A 13,472-nucleotide genomic window follows, 5' to 3' on the forward strand; every position below is an offset into this window, starting at 1 on the left:
GTCCAATGAATAGTCAAAACCTCATGAAGGAATTTGCTAGTTCCATCATACTTATTAAAAATATACAATAAGTTATTGAGGAATTGCCAGTTTATAACCTAGAATGTTACTAAATTCAGGGTTAACTTTTTAAATAGAGTGCATTTGACCTTTAGAAACTATCCTATATTCATTACAGTATTCTTGCTGGTGAAGGTAGTTTGCCAAAATAACAGGTTCCTTTTTTCTTTTACCTCTTATAATCTTAAGCTAACTAAATTTTAAATTCCTTGCAAATATTGTGGAAGCTTGAGGACCCTGAGATAACAAAGATGATGTTCAACATCATAACTTGGTATCCAGGCCAAATGGATCCTTTGACTATTGATTAGTGTGGGTGGTTATGACAGGAAAAATAAAAAGAGCTAGTCTTTAATGTATTCTTCCTTCTACTATGTGGTTGCTGCTTCCAAACTTACAAAGAACATAATCATCAGGGAAACATCTCTGCCTTCCTCTGAATTGTGTTTTTTTTTTTAAGCAGTCTGGTTTTCTTAGTAGAAATACTTTATTTTAGAAAGTATCTATGAGACGTTTTTTACTGCTCACAGGCCTGGAGAAATGTAGATTACTTCATGGCTCTTCAAATTTCCTTTCAATAGAATAAAATAAAATAACTAGTCAGGCTGGATTGGTATATTTGAGATAGAGGAATAAGGTAGGGGGTGGAAGAATCTTTCTATTGCTTAAAAAAAAACCCAAAACACAACAACTCTGCAACAGCTCTTTGTTTACACCCCAGCTTCTGCATTAGCCATAGTACCCTTCTAACACGTTGCCAGCAGACTTGATCTGAAGAAGTAACAGCCATTTACAGTTGACAATGGGACTACAAAAAGAGAGAGAGAGAGAGAGAAAGGTATTATATAAAGAAGCAGATTTTGTCCCTACATCCTTCAGGTTTTACTTATTAAAATTAAAGGCTAGCCAGTGACTTACTGAAGGGTTTTGCTTCTTTTTATACTCTGTTATACAGTAGATTTGATGTTCTGTAGTGCTAGCATTAAGTTACATACTTCCCAGTGGCAAGGTGATAATCCTGACGTGATCAGAGACAATTCTGATTTTAAGTGCATACATATGCGATTCAAAATGGAAGCCAGTTAGAAGCCAGCAAGCTTGGTTTTATCTTTAATTTAAATGAGTTCTGTTCCTGGCACTGTATCTGTATAAATGCTTTGAAGAGCCAAAGGATTTTTATTAGTGTTGAGAACTGATAGCATAAGCAAGTATTCATTTTAACAAGTTCTTTTTAGAAAATTAAGCTTCCATATTTATCAACCTATTTTTAAAATGTAAAGGTATTTTTAAAAAGTGTGTAATGAATTAATCATATATTTATTTTTGTTTTTCAGAAAAAAATGATGTGAACTGGTTCATCAGTGATAAAGATCTTGAGGTAAAATAAATTTCTTTTAAATATTGTAAATAACATTCCAAGTTTATTTGCATGAATCATATTTACCTTTATAGCTCTAAATTAAATCAACTTTTTTTCCCTAACAGTAACTGAATTACAATAAAACCATAGACATTTTTTAGCTTGAAGGGACCCTAAATATTGTACTTTGTTATCATTTCCTCTCTGGGTCTCATTTCCTTCCTGCAAATTGAGGGAGTTGGACTAAATAATTTCTAAGGACCCTTCCAGCTCTAAATCTTATGATCCTGTTTCTCTGGTCTAAACCTCTCATTTACAAATTGAGAAATTGAGGCTCTTTTCCTTAAGCATATTGATGAATGGAACATAATTCTGTGGTTTTTGGTATACATGTTGGTATGGACTGTATATGTGCCTACATGGCTTGGCACTTAGTACTTTAACAAGATTGACAGAGGAAATAGCTGTTTCTTCAGTGGAAGGAAATGGTTAGCCTATATTTAGGGTGTGACAGGTGTTTGTCACTTTCAGATTAATAGCATTCATCTTGTTAAATGGTAGAATCATTTTATGTTTTGAAGGAGAAAGATTAAAGAAGATTACTCAGTTTTGTAGATTTGAATAATAAATACAGTCTTTTAAAAATTGGATTTTTACTAAATAGTATGAAGAAGGGTGGCAGGCGGGAATTAAAACTCCTAGAGTTTGTGTGTGATGTCATAAATGTATTTGACTCACTTTTTAGTTCAAAATAGTTGGTTTGGGCTGCTTTAAAAGAGAAAAAAAATCATGGAAAGAGAAGAATGTTGTCAGTGTGAAGGCAACATGAAGCAATCTTCATTAGAGACATTTAAATTTTTCAATAATATTTATGAGCGTATGGCAGATAGAGGGAATTGTTAACAAAATCCTCAGAGAAAGAAACACATTGACATTTGGGTCAAGAGACTAGCAAAGTGGAAAACTAGGCACTTTGCATAGGCCCTGCTAACTATCAGAAACCCTTAAAAGAGAAATTTTGCAGTACATGTAGAGCAGTTTCAGTTGAATTAACAATAAATAAGACAGAGCAGCAACAGTGTAAAATTATGAATTAAGACCACAGAATGCTTGTTCTTTTTTTTCTTTTTTTAAATTAATTAATTTTGATTTATCAACAATCATTTCCATGTGCTTTTGAGTTTAAAATTTTTCTCCCCTTTCCTCCCGACCACACTCCCCAAGATGATGGTGCACAATGTGATATAGGCGCGCGCTCTCACTCTCTCTCTCTCTCTCTCTCTCTCTCTCTCCATATATATATATATATGTATATGTGTGTGTGTGTGTGTGTGTGTGTGTGTGTATATATATTCCTATTAAACATATTTTCACATTAGTGATGTTGTAAGTAAGAATTATAACCAATAGGAGGAACCACCAAAAAGAGGAAACAAAACACAACAGAAGAGGGAAAAAAAATAGCAAGTAGTATGCTTCAATCTGCATTCAAATTCCATAGTTCTTTCTTTGGATGTGGATAGCATTTTCCATCACAAGGCCTTTGGAGATGTCTTAGATCCCTGTATTGCTGAGAAGGGTTAAGGTTATCAGGATTAGTCATCACACAACGTGGTTGTTATTGTGTACAACTTTCTCTTGGTTCTGCTCACTTCACTCGGTATCAGACCACACAAGCCTTTCCAGGTTTTTCTGAAATCAGCCTGTTCATCATTTCTTATAGCACAATAGTATTCTATTACATTTATATACCACAACTTGCTCAGCCATTCCCCAACTGATAGGCATCCTCTCAATTTCCAATTCTTTTGCCACAAAAAGAGCTGCTATAAATATTTTTGTGCATGTGGGTCCTTTTCCCATTTGTGTAATCTTTTGGGGATGTAGCCCTAGAAGTGCTATTTATAGTCCTTTGGGCATAGTTCCCAATTACTCTCCAGAATGGTTAGATCTTTTCACAACTCCACCAACAGTGCATTAGTGTTCCAATTTTCCCACATCTTCTCCAGCATTTATCATTTTCTTGTTTTGTCATCTTTGCCAATCTGATAGGTGTGATGTGGTACCTCAGAGTTGTTTTGATTTGCATTTCTCTAATCAATAGTGATTTAAACATTCTTTCATATAACTATAGATGGCTTTAATTTCTTCATCTGAGAACTGTCTGTTTATATCCTTTGACCATTTATCAGTTGGGGAATGATGTGTATTCTTATGAATTTGACTTAATTCTCTATATATTTTAGACAGGAGGCCCTTATCAGAGACACCGGTTGTAAAAATTCCTTCCCAATTTTCTACCTTCCTTCTAATCTTAGTTGCATTAACTTTGTGCAAATTTATGGAGAACAGAGGAATTCATGACCAAACAGGAGATAGAGAACATTACCAGAAACAAAAAGAATGCTCATTCTTAAAGCATTACTCATCAAAGCTCCTTCACCAGCCTTCACACTCAGTAAGAATGTGCAAAGCTACCTAGAGACTCATCCATAGTCCCCATGTTGGGATCTGTTCCTGCTGTAGGCACTTTGCTAGCACACCTAGCACTCCAACAAGTAGCACTAATTTCTCCCCCAGCTATGGGAGAAAGGAAAGCATTCTGCTTACTGTCTGGGGTGTTTCCTTGGTTGAGAACCCCCAGGGCTGCAGAGATTGTCTGGAATGCCATCATCCAATCTTGAAAAAAGTGACAGAGGCTAACTCAGTTTAGCTAGAGAAATAAGAGGAGATACAAGGAAGGAACCAGATCAGTATGAATGACTATTCGAGGTCTGAAGGAAAGGGGACTGAAACCTATCTGGAACCATAATATGCTTCCAGAAGTGACTCAGGGCAGAGGCCAAGGCAAATGAAACCTAAATCAGCCAGTGTGGAAGGAGGTTGAATGTGCTTTGCAATACAGCTCTGGAGGTATTACACACAAGCAAAGGGAGAGAAGTCAGAAAATGAGTTACAGGAGGAAATATAAGGATAAATTAATGTAAAGACAAAGATTTTAAGAGGAAAAAATTCAATAAAACCTAGATCATAAGCAAATAAATTAACAGAGGATGCTACAAACTAGAAGGAAGGATGAGTACTAAATGGGCAAAAAGATTAAAAATTCTTTTAACAAATATCATAAGATAAAAGAATTCCACAGAAGCCTTTGGAATCCCAAGAGAGCATGGAATGGCAACAGAAAATTCCAGAATGGTTCAAAAGTTTAAGGGCAGCTAGGTGGCGCAGTAGATAGAGCACCAGCCCTGAATTGAGGAAGACCTGAGTTCAAATCCTGCCTCAGACACATAACACAAGCTGTGTGACCCTGGGCAAATCACTTAACCCCATTGCCTAGCCAAAAAAAAAAAAGTTTACTCTATAAGAGAAGAATTTGGAGGGCGGAGCCAAGATGGCGAAGTAAAAGCAGCGACTTGCTTGATCCCCCAAACCACTCCAAATGCCTGTTAAAAAATAGCTCTAAACAAATTCTAAAGCAGCAGAACCCACAAAAAGACAGAGTGAAACAAATTTCCAGCCAAAGATAGTCTGGGTGGTTGATCAGAAAGGCATATTATGCCAGGCTGGGAGAGGAGCACAGTTTGGCCTGGGTGCGCAGGCCTCAGAGAACTGAATCGGGGCAGCTGTGGCGGGTTTCTAGACTTCTCAACCCATGAACGCCAAAGACAGCTTAGAAGGTCAGTAGGAAAAGTCTGTGTTTGTGGTGAGAGAGAGAAGCTCAGAGCCAGCCTTAGTCCCCAGGCTTGGCCCCCGGGGCAGTGGCTGCCTCAGGAATATCCGGCCCACAGACTGAGGAGTGGCTGATCAGAGGGGGATTTTGCAAGGATCTCTTTGCTGGTGCAGGATTCTCTTGCTTTGCCCATGCTTGGATCTGGGTCACAGTTCTGGGTGGCGGTCCTGGGGCAAGGAGGAGCGTTAGCCTGTTCGAGCTTGTAGTGGTCGTGGAGAGAAAATCCTCCTCACAGTGCCAAAACAGAAAAGAGTGCTTGTGGTCACTCATAGACCAGAGCACAGGCCAAGAAAGGAATAAACACCTCGCACTTGATCATAGCACCTTGGAAGAACTGAAAATTTACAGGTCCCTAGAACTATCTCTGAAAACAGCTGCACAAAATCCCTGAAGCTTGGAACAGTACATTCTCCACACTGGAAGCAGACTGCTACCTTAACAAAAAGTTTGTAACTCAGATAATTGGCTCAGATCATGAGCAAGCAGCACAAAAAGAGTCAGACCATAGAATCTTACTTTGGTGACCAAGAAGATCAAAACATACAACCAGAAGAAGACAACAAAGAGAGAGAAATCAAGACACTGTAAAACAATACCAAAAGAATGAAAGAATAGAAAACAATGTGAAATATCTCATTGGAAAACCAACTGACCTGGAAAATAGATCCAGGAAAGGGAATTTAAAAATTATTGGACTGTCTTAAAGCCATGATCAATAAAAGAGCCTAGACATCATCTTTCAAGAAATTATCAAGGAAAACTGCCCTGATATTTTAGAACCAGAGGGCAAAATAGAAATTGAAAGAATCCACCAATCACCTCCTGAAAGAGATGTCCAAAGCACTTCTAAGGAGGGACAGGGTCAAAAGAGAGAATAGAATAAATGGGGGGTGGGGGGTGAGGAAGGATGGGATTAAGGGAAATATACTTAGTTTTTCACAACATGACCACTGTGGAAGTGTTTTGCATGACAACACATGTATAACCTGTACTGAGTTGCTTGCCTTCACAATGAGGGTGGGTGGGGAGGGAGGAAGGGAGAAAATTTGGAACGCGAAGTTCTAAAAACACATGTTTAAAAAATTGTTTTCACATGCAGCTAGGAAATAAGATATACAGGAAATGGGGTATAGAAATCTATCCTGCTCTACAGGAAAATAGAAGGAGAAGGGGATAAGAGAAGGGAGGGCAGGTTAGGAGAAGGGGTATTCAGAATGCATGCTTGCATTCTTGGGGTAGGGGTAGGGACGAGATGGGGAGAAAATTTGGAACTCAAAATCTTGTGGAAGTGAATGTTGAAAACTAAAAATAAATAAATTTTTAAAAAAGAGAAGAATTTAGGAATTAATGTTTGTTAGAAGTTGTAGCTCTCAATGCAGAAATAAAAGCAATATATTAGAGGGAAAAAAACTACAAACAACATTCTCCACGGTAATGAGTTTTTCCCAAGAATGGAAAGATGAACAATTTTGGAATCTGAAAATACTGAAATTTTGAAAAATCTGGCAAAAGAAAAGAAAATGGCAACCACACTAAAAGAACATATCATATCTGTATAAGCTAGAGTCATTGACCTCAAATACAGGATACCCATAGACAACTTAAGGATTCCCTGAACAATGAGACAAAAAAGTATCTTCCTGAAACTCTTTATTTTGGTCAAGAGAGAACAAAGGTTGGTTACCACTGTCATCTTAGTTTCAAAGAATCAAGTTTCCTTCTTGTACTCTATTGACGTTTCTGTTACAAAAACTTAGCATGTCTGATAAAATTGAAGCCCTGGATTGAGAACAGGGTATTCCTTCCTTGCCATTGATTAAGCCTTAATAAGATTTTTCCTTCAGGTGAGACCAAGATTTCAGACCACGACATTGTCATTAAGTTTCTCAATCTTATAAAAAAAGAGACCTTAGAGGATATACTTCTAGAGAAGCATATCATATATTCTTCACAGCTATAGGTATAGGTGGGTGGATGGGGGGTAACAAAAACTGGGCTAGAGGCAGTTACAAAAGACAAAATATATAATTTTGAATATGTAATATTGAAAGGCTATTTCATGAGTAAAACTAATGTAACTAGGATAAGAAGGGAGGCAGCCAAGTGGGAATGATGGGCACGCTACTGCATTGTTGGTGGAATTTTAAATTAACCATTCTGGAAAGTAAATAGAATTTTTGTAAGAATGATTACAGTGCCTATTGACCCAGAGATTTCACTGCTGGCCATATATCCCAAGGAAGTCACTTATTTAAAAAAAAAAAAGGCCCCAAGTACACCATAATGTTTCTAATAGCATTTTTGTAGAACTGTAAACAAAACTCTTTAAATGATAAATGGCCAAACAAATTATGGTACATTAATGTAGCTAAATATTTTTGTGGTAACAGAAACTGTGCAGGATGAATATAGATAAGCATGGAAAGTAAAGTAAATGGAACCAGGAAAACAATATATAGAATGACTACAACACTGTAAATGGAAAGAATAACAAAGCAATCAAAACTAAATACTGCAGAATCATAACAGACAAGCTTGGCTAAAGAAGAGATATAAGATAACACCTCCCAACCCTTTTTTTGCAGAAGTGAAGGACCATAAATATGGAAGTCTGAATATAGTGGTCTTTCAATATGTTAGTTAGTTTTGCTTACCTCTTTTTTTAATTGTTTTAAAGGATGGCTCTACTGAAGGGTCACGGTGGAGTGATAACTGTAGGAAGTATAGGTAATATAAAAATGGAAGATATCTTTAAATTTTGTAATTTAACGACTGCTCTATGAATCAGAGGACTAAAAAGTAATATTCAGAAGACAGTAATCTCTTTTGATGATGTGCCACAAAAAGAACCAAGCATGTATGTCCATGGCATTGATAGGCGTAAAGAAAGAATTGAGAAAACAAATGAGAAAAAAAGCGAATGGACAAGAAGTTGTGAAAGAGATTTTTCTCAAATTACATAAACAGTTTAATTATTGGTGACCATCTCTAATTGAAGATTCATAAAATCTTAGAATTAATGATGGTTTGCATTCATATTTTACTTCAGGGTTTACGAAATACTATACTCACAAAATTTCTTTGAAGGTAAACAGTGCCAAATAATATCCCAGTTTTAGAGATGGTAAAACTGAGTCCTAGAGAGATTGACTCACAAAACCATATCTTCAGCCCTGTGATCTTTGTTAATGATAATGATAAATACATACTTGCATAAATTTGTGCACATACATCATTTCAGCTATAAAATGATGATACTTTTTAGAGAAAATTATTTGCAGCTAAGTTGGTCAGGAAGAGCTTCACTTGGAGTGTAGTGCTTGAGCTGACTTTAAAAGGAAACTAGGGAGTCTTAAGAGTTGGAGGTGAGGAAGGACTATATTTCAGGAATAGTCGATACGCAGTGTGAAGGCACGGTGACAGGAGATTGAGTATCTTATCAGAGGAACTACAAAAAGCCAGTTTGACTGGTCCGAAGAATATGTCAAGGAGAGTAATATGTAATATGCTGGAAAGGTAGGATGAGGCCATATTATGAAGGATTTTAAATATCAAAGGGGTTAGCATTTGATCTTAGAGGTAATAGGGAGCCACTGAAGTTTATTGAGTAGGAAACTGACATCATCACATCAATAGGAAAATCACTAGTCTCTGTGGGTGGTTTGGGGTGGGGGGTGGATTTGACTAGAAAAAAACTTGAATGAGGGAAACCAATTAGCAGTCTGAACTAGGGTGGTGGCTATGTTAATTTGGGAGAAGGAGCCATGTGAAAGAGATATTGTGAAAGTAGATAAAAGATTTGGCTAGTGATTGGATATATGGGATGAGTAATAATGCAGGATTTGAGGATGACCCACTGAGGTGGGGAGCCTTGGTAATTAGAAAGATAATGATAGCCTCAACAGGAAATGGGAAGTTTGGGGAAAATGTAGTGGAAAAGGGAAAGGGTTCTTGACCAGACAAGGGCTAGAGAGAATCATAGGCAATAAAAAGACAATCTCTGTTATAAAAAATTGAGGAGCTTTTACATACAAAAATCACTGGAGTTAAAAGAGAAACTGATCAGGGTGAGTAGGACTTTACAGTAAGTTTTTCTGATGTAAAGGTTGGGTATGCAAGATGTTTGAAGAAGTAATTCCAAAAAATAATAAGTCATTCCCTAGTAAATAAATGATCAAAAGATATGAACAGGCAGTTTTCAAAGAAAGAAAAACAAGCTATCAACAACCATATGAAAAAACCCTCAATTATAACAGAGAAATGCAAACTGGAATAGTGTTGAAATTCAACCTCATACCCATCAGATTGGCAAAAGTGATGGAAAAGGAAAATCAATTGTTAGAAAGGCTCTGGGAGAACAGACACATTTAACATGGAGCTGTGAATTGGTCTAGCTATTCTAAAAAGCAATTTGGACTTTGCCCCAAAAGTTACTAATTCTGCTTTGCCTTTGATCTAATAATGCCACTACCAGGCCTATACACCAAAGAGCTCAAAAAGAGGTAAATGATCCATCCATACAAAAATATTTATAGTGGCTTTTTTTTTTAGTGTTAAAGAATTCAAAACTAAGAAAGTGTTGATCTATTGGAACGGCTGAATAAATTATGGTATATGAATGTAGTGGAAATATTATCACATTGCAAGAAATGATAAAAGGGATAATTTTGGAGAAACCAGGGGATCAGTTGTATAAACTGATGCAGAATGAAGTGAGCAGAACCAGAAGAATAGTTTATACAATAAAAACATTATAAAGACGAATAACTTTGAAAAACTTAGGAACTCTGATCAACGTAATGAGCAACTACTACTCCAGAGAACTGAAGATGACGCATGCTGTCTGCCTTGTTACAGAGATATGATAAACTCAGAATCCATAATGGGCACGACGGATGTGTGAATTTATTTTGCTTGATCATGTATATTTGTTAACAGGTTTTGTTTTGTTTTGTTTTGTTTTCCAGTGCAGGAGGAAGAGGTGTGAAAGAAAGAGAGAAAGGGATAGAGTTGATTAAAAAAAGAGAGAGAGAAGAAAATTGAGGCATTTAAAAGAAATTCACAAAAGAGAATGGAAGGAATCATTGACAAGAACAGTTTTGAAAGTTACATATTGAATTTGTTACATACTTTAAAAAAAATCAGTTCTGCATAGTAGAGAAATGTAAATTTTTTTTCCAAAAAAGATGAATTGGTTTTTCAACATGTTGAATTTGAGGTGTCTCCAGGACATCCAGTTTGGATTGTCTATTAAATGATTTGTGACTAAAGCTAAGCAAAGATACTGAGGCTGGATATATAGATCTGTGAGTCAGCAGCTTAAAGATGATTATTAAACTTATGATGAGGTCATCAAGAAGAAAAGGGAGCCTGATGTGGATCCTTGTGGAACACAGATATGGATCATCATATGGATGATAAACCAGCAGAGGTGACTAAGAACCAGGAGAGAGTGGGGTCCTAGAAACCCGGAGAGTGGCGCAGTGGATAGAGCATCAGGCCTGGAGTCAGAAAGAACTGAATTCAAATCTGGCCTCAGATACTTACTAGCTTTGTGACTCTGCCAAGGACAAGTCACTTCCCCCTATTTACCTCAGTTTCCTCATCTGTAAAATGAACTAGAGAAGGAAATGTCAAATTACTCCAGTGTCTTTGCCAAGAAAACCTCAAATGGCATCATGAAGAGTTGGACACTTAATAGTTGTGTGACTTTGGGCCTCGTTTTTCTCATCTGGAAAATGAGGAAATTTGACTTAGTTAAGACCTTCAAGGTCCTTTCTACCCATAAACCTATGATTCCTTGAGGTTAAGTTTGGGGACAGGTTGCTCTTATGTAGACAGTGATTATACATGGATAGAGTGATAGAGAAATGGAATTGGAAAGTGTTTGCCATAAGGATATTGTTGTTCATTCGTTTTCTTAGAAAAGATACTAGAATGGTTTACCATTTCCTTCTCCAGCTCATTTTCCCATGAGGAAACTGAGGCAAACAAGGTTAAAACGACTTTCCCAGAGTCACACAGCTATTAAGGTGTTTGAGGCCAGATTTGAACTCCGTAGTGGTTGCCCAAAGACCTTGATAAAGGCAGATCTCCCAGTTAGCAAGGGATGCTAGGCTGAGTCTCTATCAACTTCAGCTTCCTCCTGTTGCTGCTTCTTAGGAGGAGCTGAAGGAGTGATGGGACAGGGCAGAACAGATGTCAGTGCTCTTGGTACAACCAATTCCCTAGGCTCATTGATGGCCTTTTTCAGTAGATTCAGGTGCTACAAAGGTCAAGAACAGTGAGAATTTTTAATTGCCTAACCAAGTCAAGGCAACAGATGTTTATAAAAAATGCCTCAATATGTATGTGCCAGGCTGTGTACTAAGCAGTGAGGATGCAAAAAAATAAAGGGACAAGTTCTCAAGGAGTTCATAGTCCAGCAGAGTAGATCTCATGCAAACAATTAGGTATAAATTGTGTATACACACACACACACACACACACACACACACACACACACACACACACACATGCATATACACACATAGAATTAATTGGAGAAAATATCAAAGGGAAGACACTAAAGAGGACTGGGTAAAGCTTCTTTGATAGGTGAAATTTTAAGTGAAACATGAAGGAAGCCATAGAAGACAAGAGGTTGAGATGAGGAGGGACAGAATTCAAACTGAAGGGGAGTGTGGGGGGAAATGCCCAGTATCAGAAGATGGAATGTTGGAGGCGCAGTAAGGACGCCAGAGTTACTGGATCACAGAGTACATGGAGGAGAGTAAGATGTAAGAAGACTAGGAAGGCCAGAGAGGGTTAGGTTATGAAAGACTTTGAAAGCGAAATAGAGAATTTTATATTTTATCTTGGGAATAATAGGGAATTGTCAGAGTTTATTGAAAAGCACAGGGTGACATGGTCAAACCTAGACTTTATGATAATTACTTTGACAATTGAGTGGAGGATGCACTGTAGTGGAGAGAAACTTAAGGCAAGGAAACTAACCAGAAGGCTATTGCAGTATACCTAACATTGAAGTGTTGAGGGCCTGCATCAGGGCAGTTGGCAGTGTCAGAGGAGAGAAGGGAGCAATTACAAGAAATTCTGGGAAAGATAGAAACTATGGAACTTGGCAACTGATTGGATAATGGGAAGTAAGAGAGAATGAGGAGTCAACAGTGATACCTGTTGTGAGCCTGGGAAACTGGGATGATGATGGTATTGTCTTCAACAGTAATAGGGAAGTTAAGAGGAGGAGAAAGTTTCTGGGGAAATATAAAAAGTTGAATTTTGGACATGTTCAATTTAAAATGTCAGTTGGTTATCCAATTAAAAATGTCCAATAGGTAGTTGGAAATATGAAACTGGAAGTCAGCAGAGTGTTTAGAGTTGGATAAATAGATCTGAGAATCATCAGCAAAAAGATGATAATCAAATCCGTGGGAGTTGATGAGTTCACTAAGCAAGATAGTATAAATGGAGAAGATAGCCCAGGACAGGGCCTAGGTGGACACCCACAGTTAGCAGACACAACCTGGATGAAGGTCCAGCAAAGGAGACTGAGAAAGAGCCATCAGAAAGGTAGGAAGAGAACCAGGAAGGAGCAGTGTCACAAAAACTTTGTGATGTTAAGAGTAACTAGGAGAAGAGGATGATTGATAATTTTAAGGGCTGCAGAGAAATCAAGAAAGAAGGCCATTAGATAGCAATTAAGGATTCTTTGGTACCTTTGGAAATTAGGGTTTCAGTTAAATGATGGGTCAGAAACCTGACTGCAGAAAGTTAGCACTGGCTTCCTTAAACATGCAGCTGAGTGAAGGTGGAGAAAATCAAGCAAATGTTCTAACTGGGTCCACTACAAATTTATGTTACACACCCTCAACTGGGCTTCCTGTGGCTTCCACCTCTCCTCACTCTTGGCTGAGAACTTTGCCCATATTTGCCTCAAAAAATTGAGGCTGTTCCAAGAGCTCCCTCTTCTCCCCCTTCACCCATCTCACACAAAGAAGTAGCCGTACTCCTTGCCAAGTATACCTGCACAGATGATCTTATTTTTTTATCTGTCTCCTCTAAAAGATTGTCCCTAGTCATCCCCACTCTCACTTATCTTCAGTTTTTTCTGTGTACTGACTCCTTCCTGTTGCCTACAAATATGTCCACTTCTTCCCCCATTCTCAAAAACCCCTTACTTGATCCTTCTGTCCCTACTAACAGTTGTCCTGTGTCTCTTCTGCCTCTTTGGCCAGACTTCTTTAGATGATCATCTACAATAGATGCCTCTACCACCTTTCGTCTTGTTCTCTGCTTAACTCTCTGCAGTCCAGCTTC

The 13,472-nt window shown here is 37.7% G+C and overlaps 1 protein-coding gene across 4 annotated transcripts in view; it reads left to right on the forward strand.

The window, feature by feature from the left end:
- Positions 1-13,472, forward strand: part of ZCCHC7 (zinc finger CCHC-type containing 7) — a 282,022-nt gene that overhangs the window by 181,792 nt on the left and 86,758 nt on the right. For all 4 annotated transcript variants that reach the window (XM_021004481.2, XM_078153038.1, XM_078153039.1 and 1 more), the window contains exon 3: positions 1,395-1,438. In XM_021004481.2, coding sequence (XP_020860140.1) covers positions 1,395-1,438 — 44 coding nt within the window. The remainder of the gene's footprint in view (positions 1-1,394; positions 1,439-13,472) is intronic.

The sequence above is a fragment of the Phascolarctos cinereus genome, unplaced genomic scaffold (assembly GCF_003287225.1).
Source record: "Phascolarctos cinereus isolate Bilbo 61053 unplaced genomic scaffold, phaCin_HiC Scaffold_4;HRSCAF=312, whole genome shotgun sequence".
In the NCBI taxonomy this organism is placed as follows: domain Eukaryota; kingdom Metazoa; phylum Chordata; class Mammalia; order Diprotodontia; family Phascolarctidae; genus Phascolarctos; species Phascolarctos cinereus.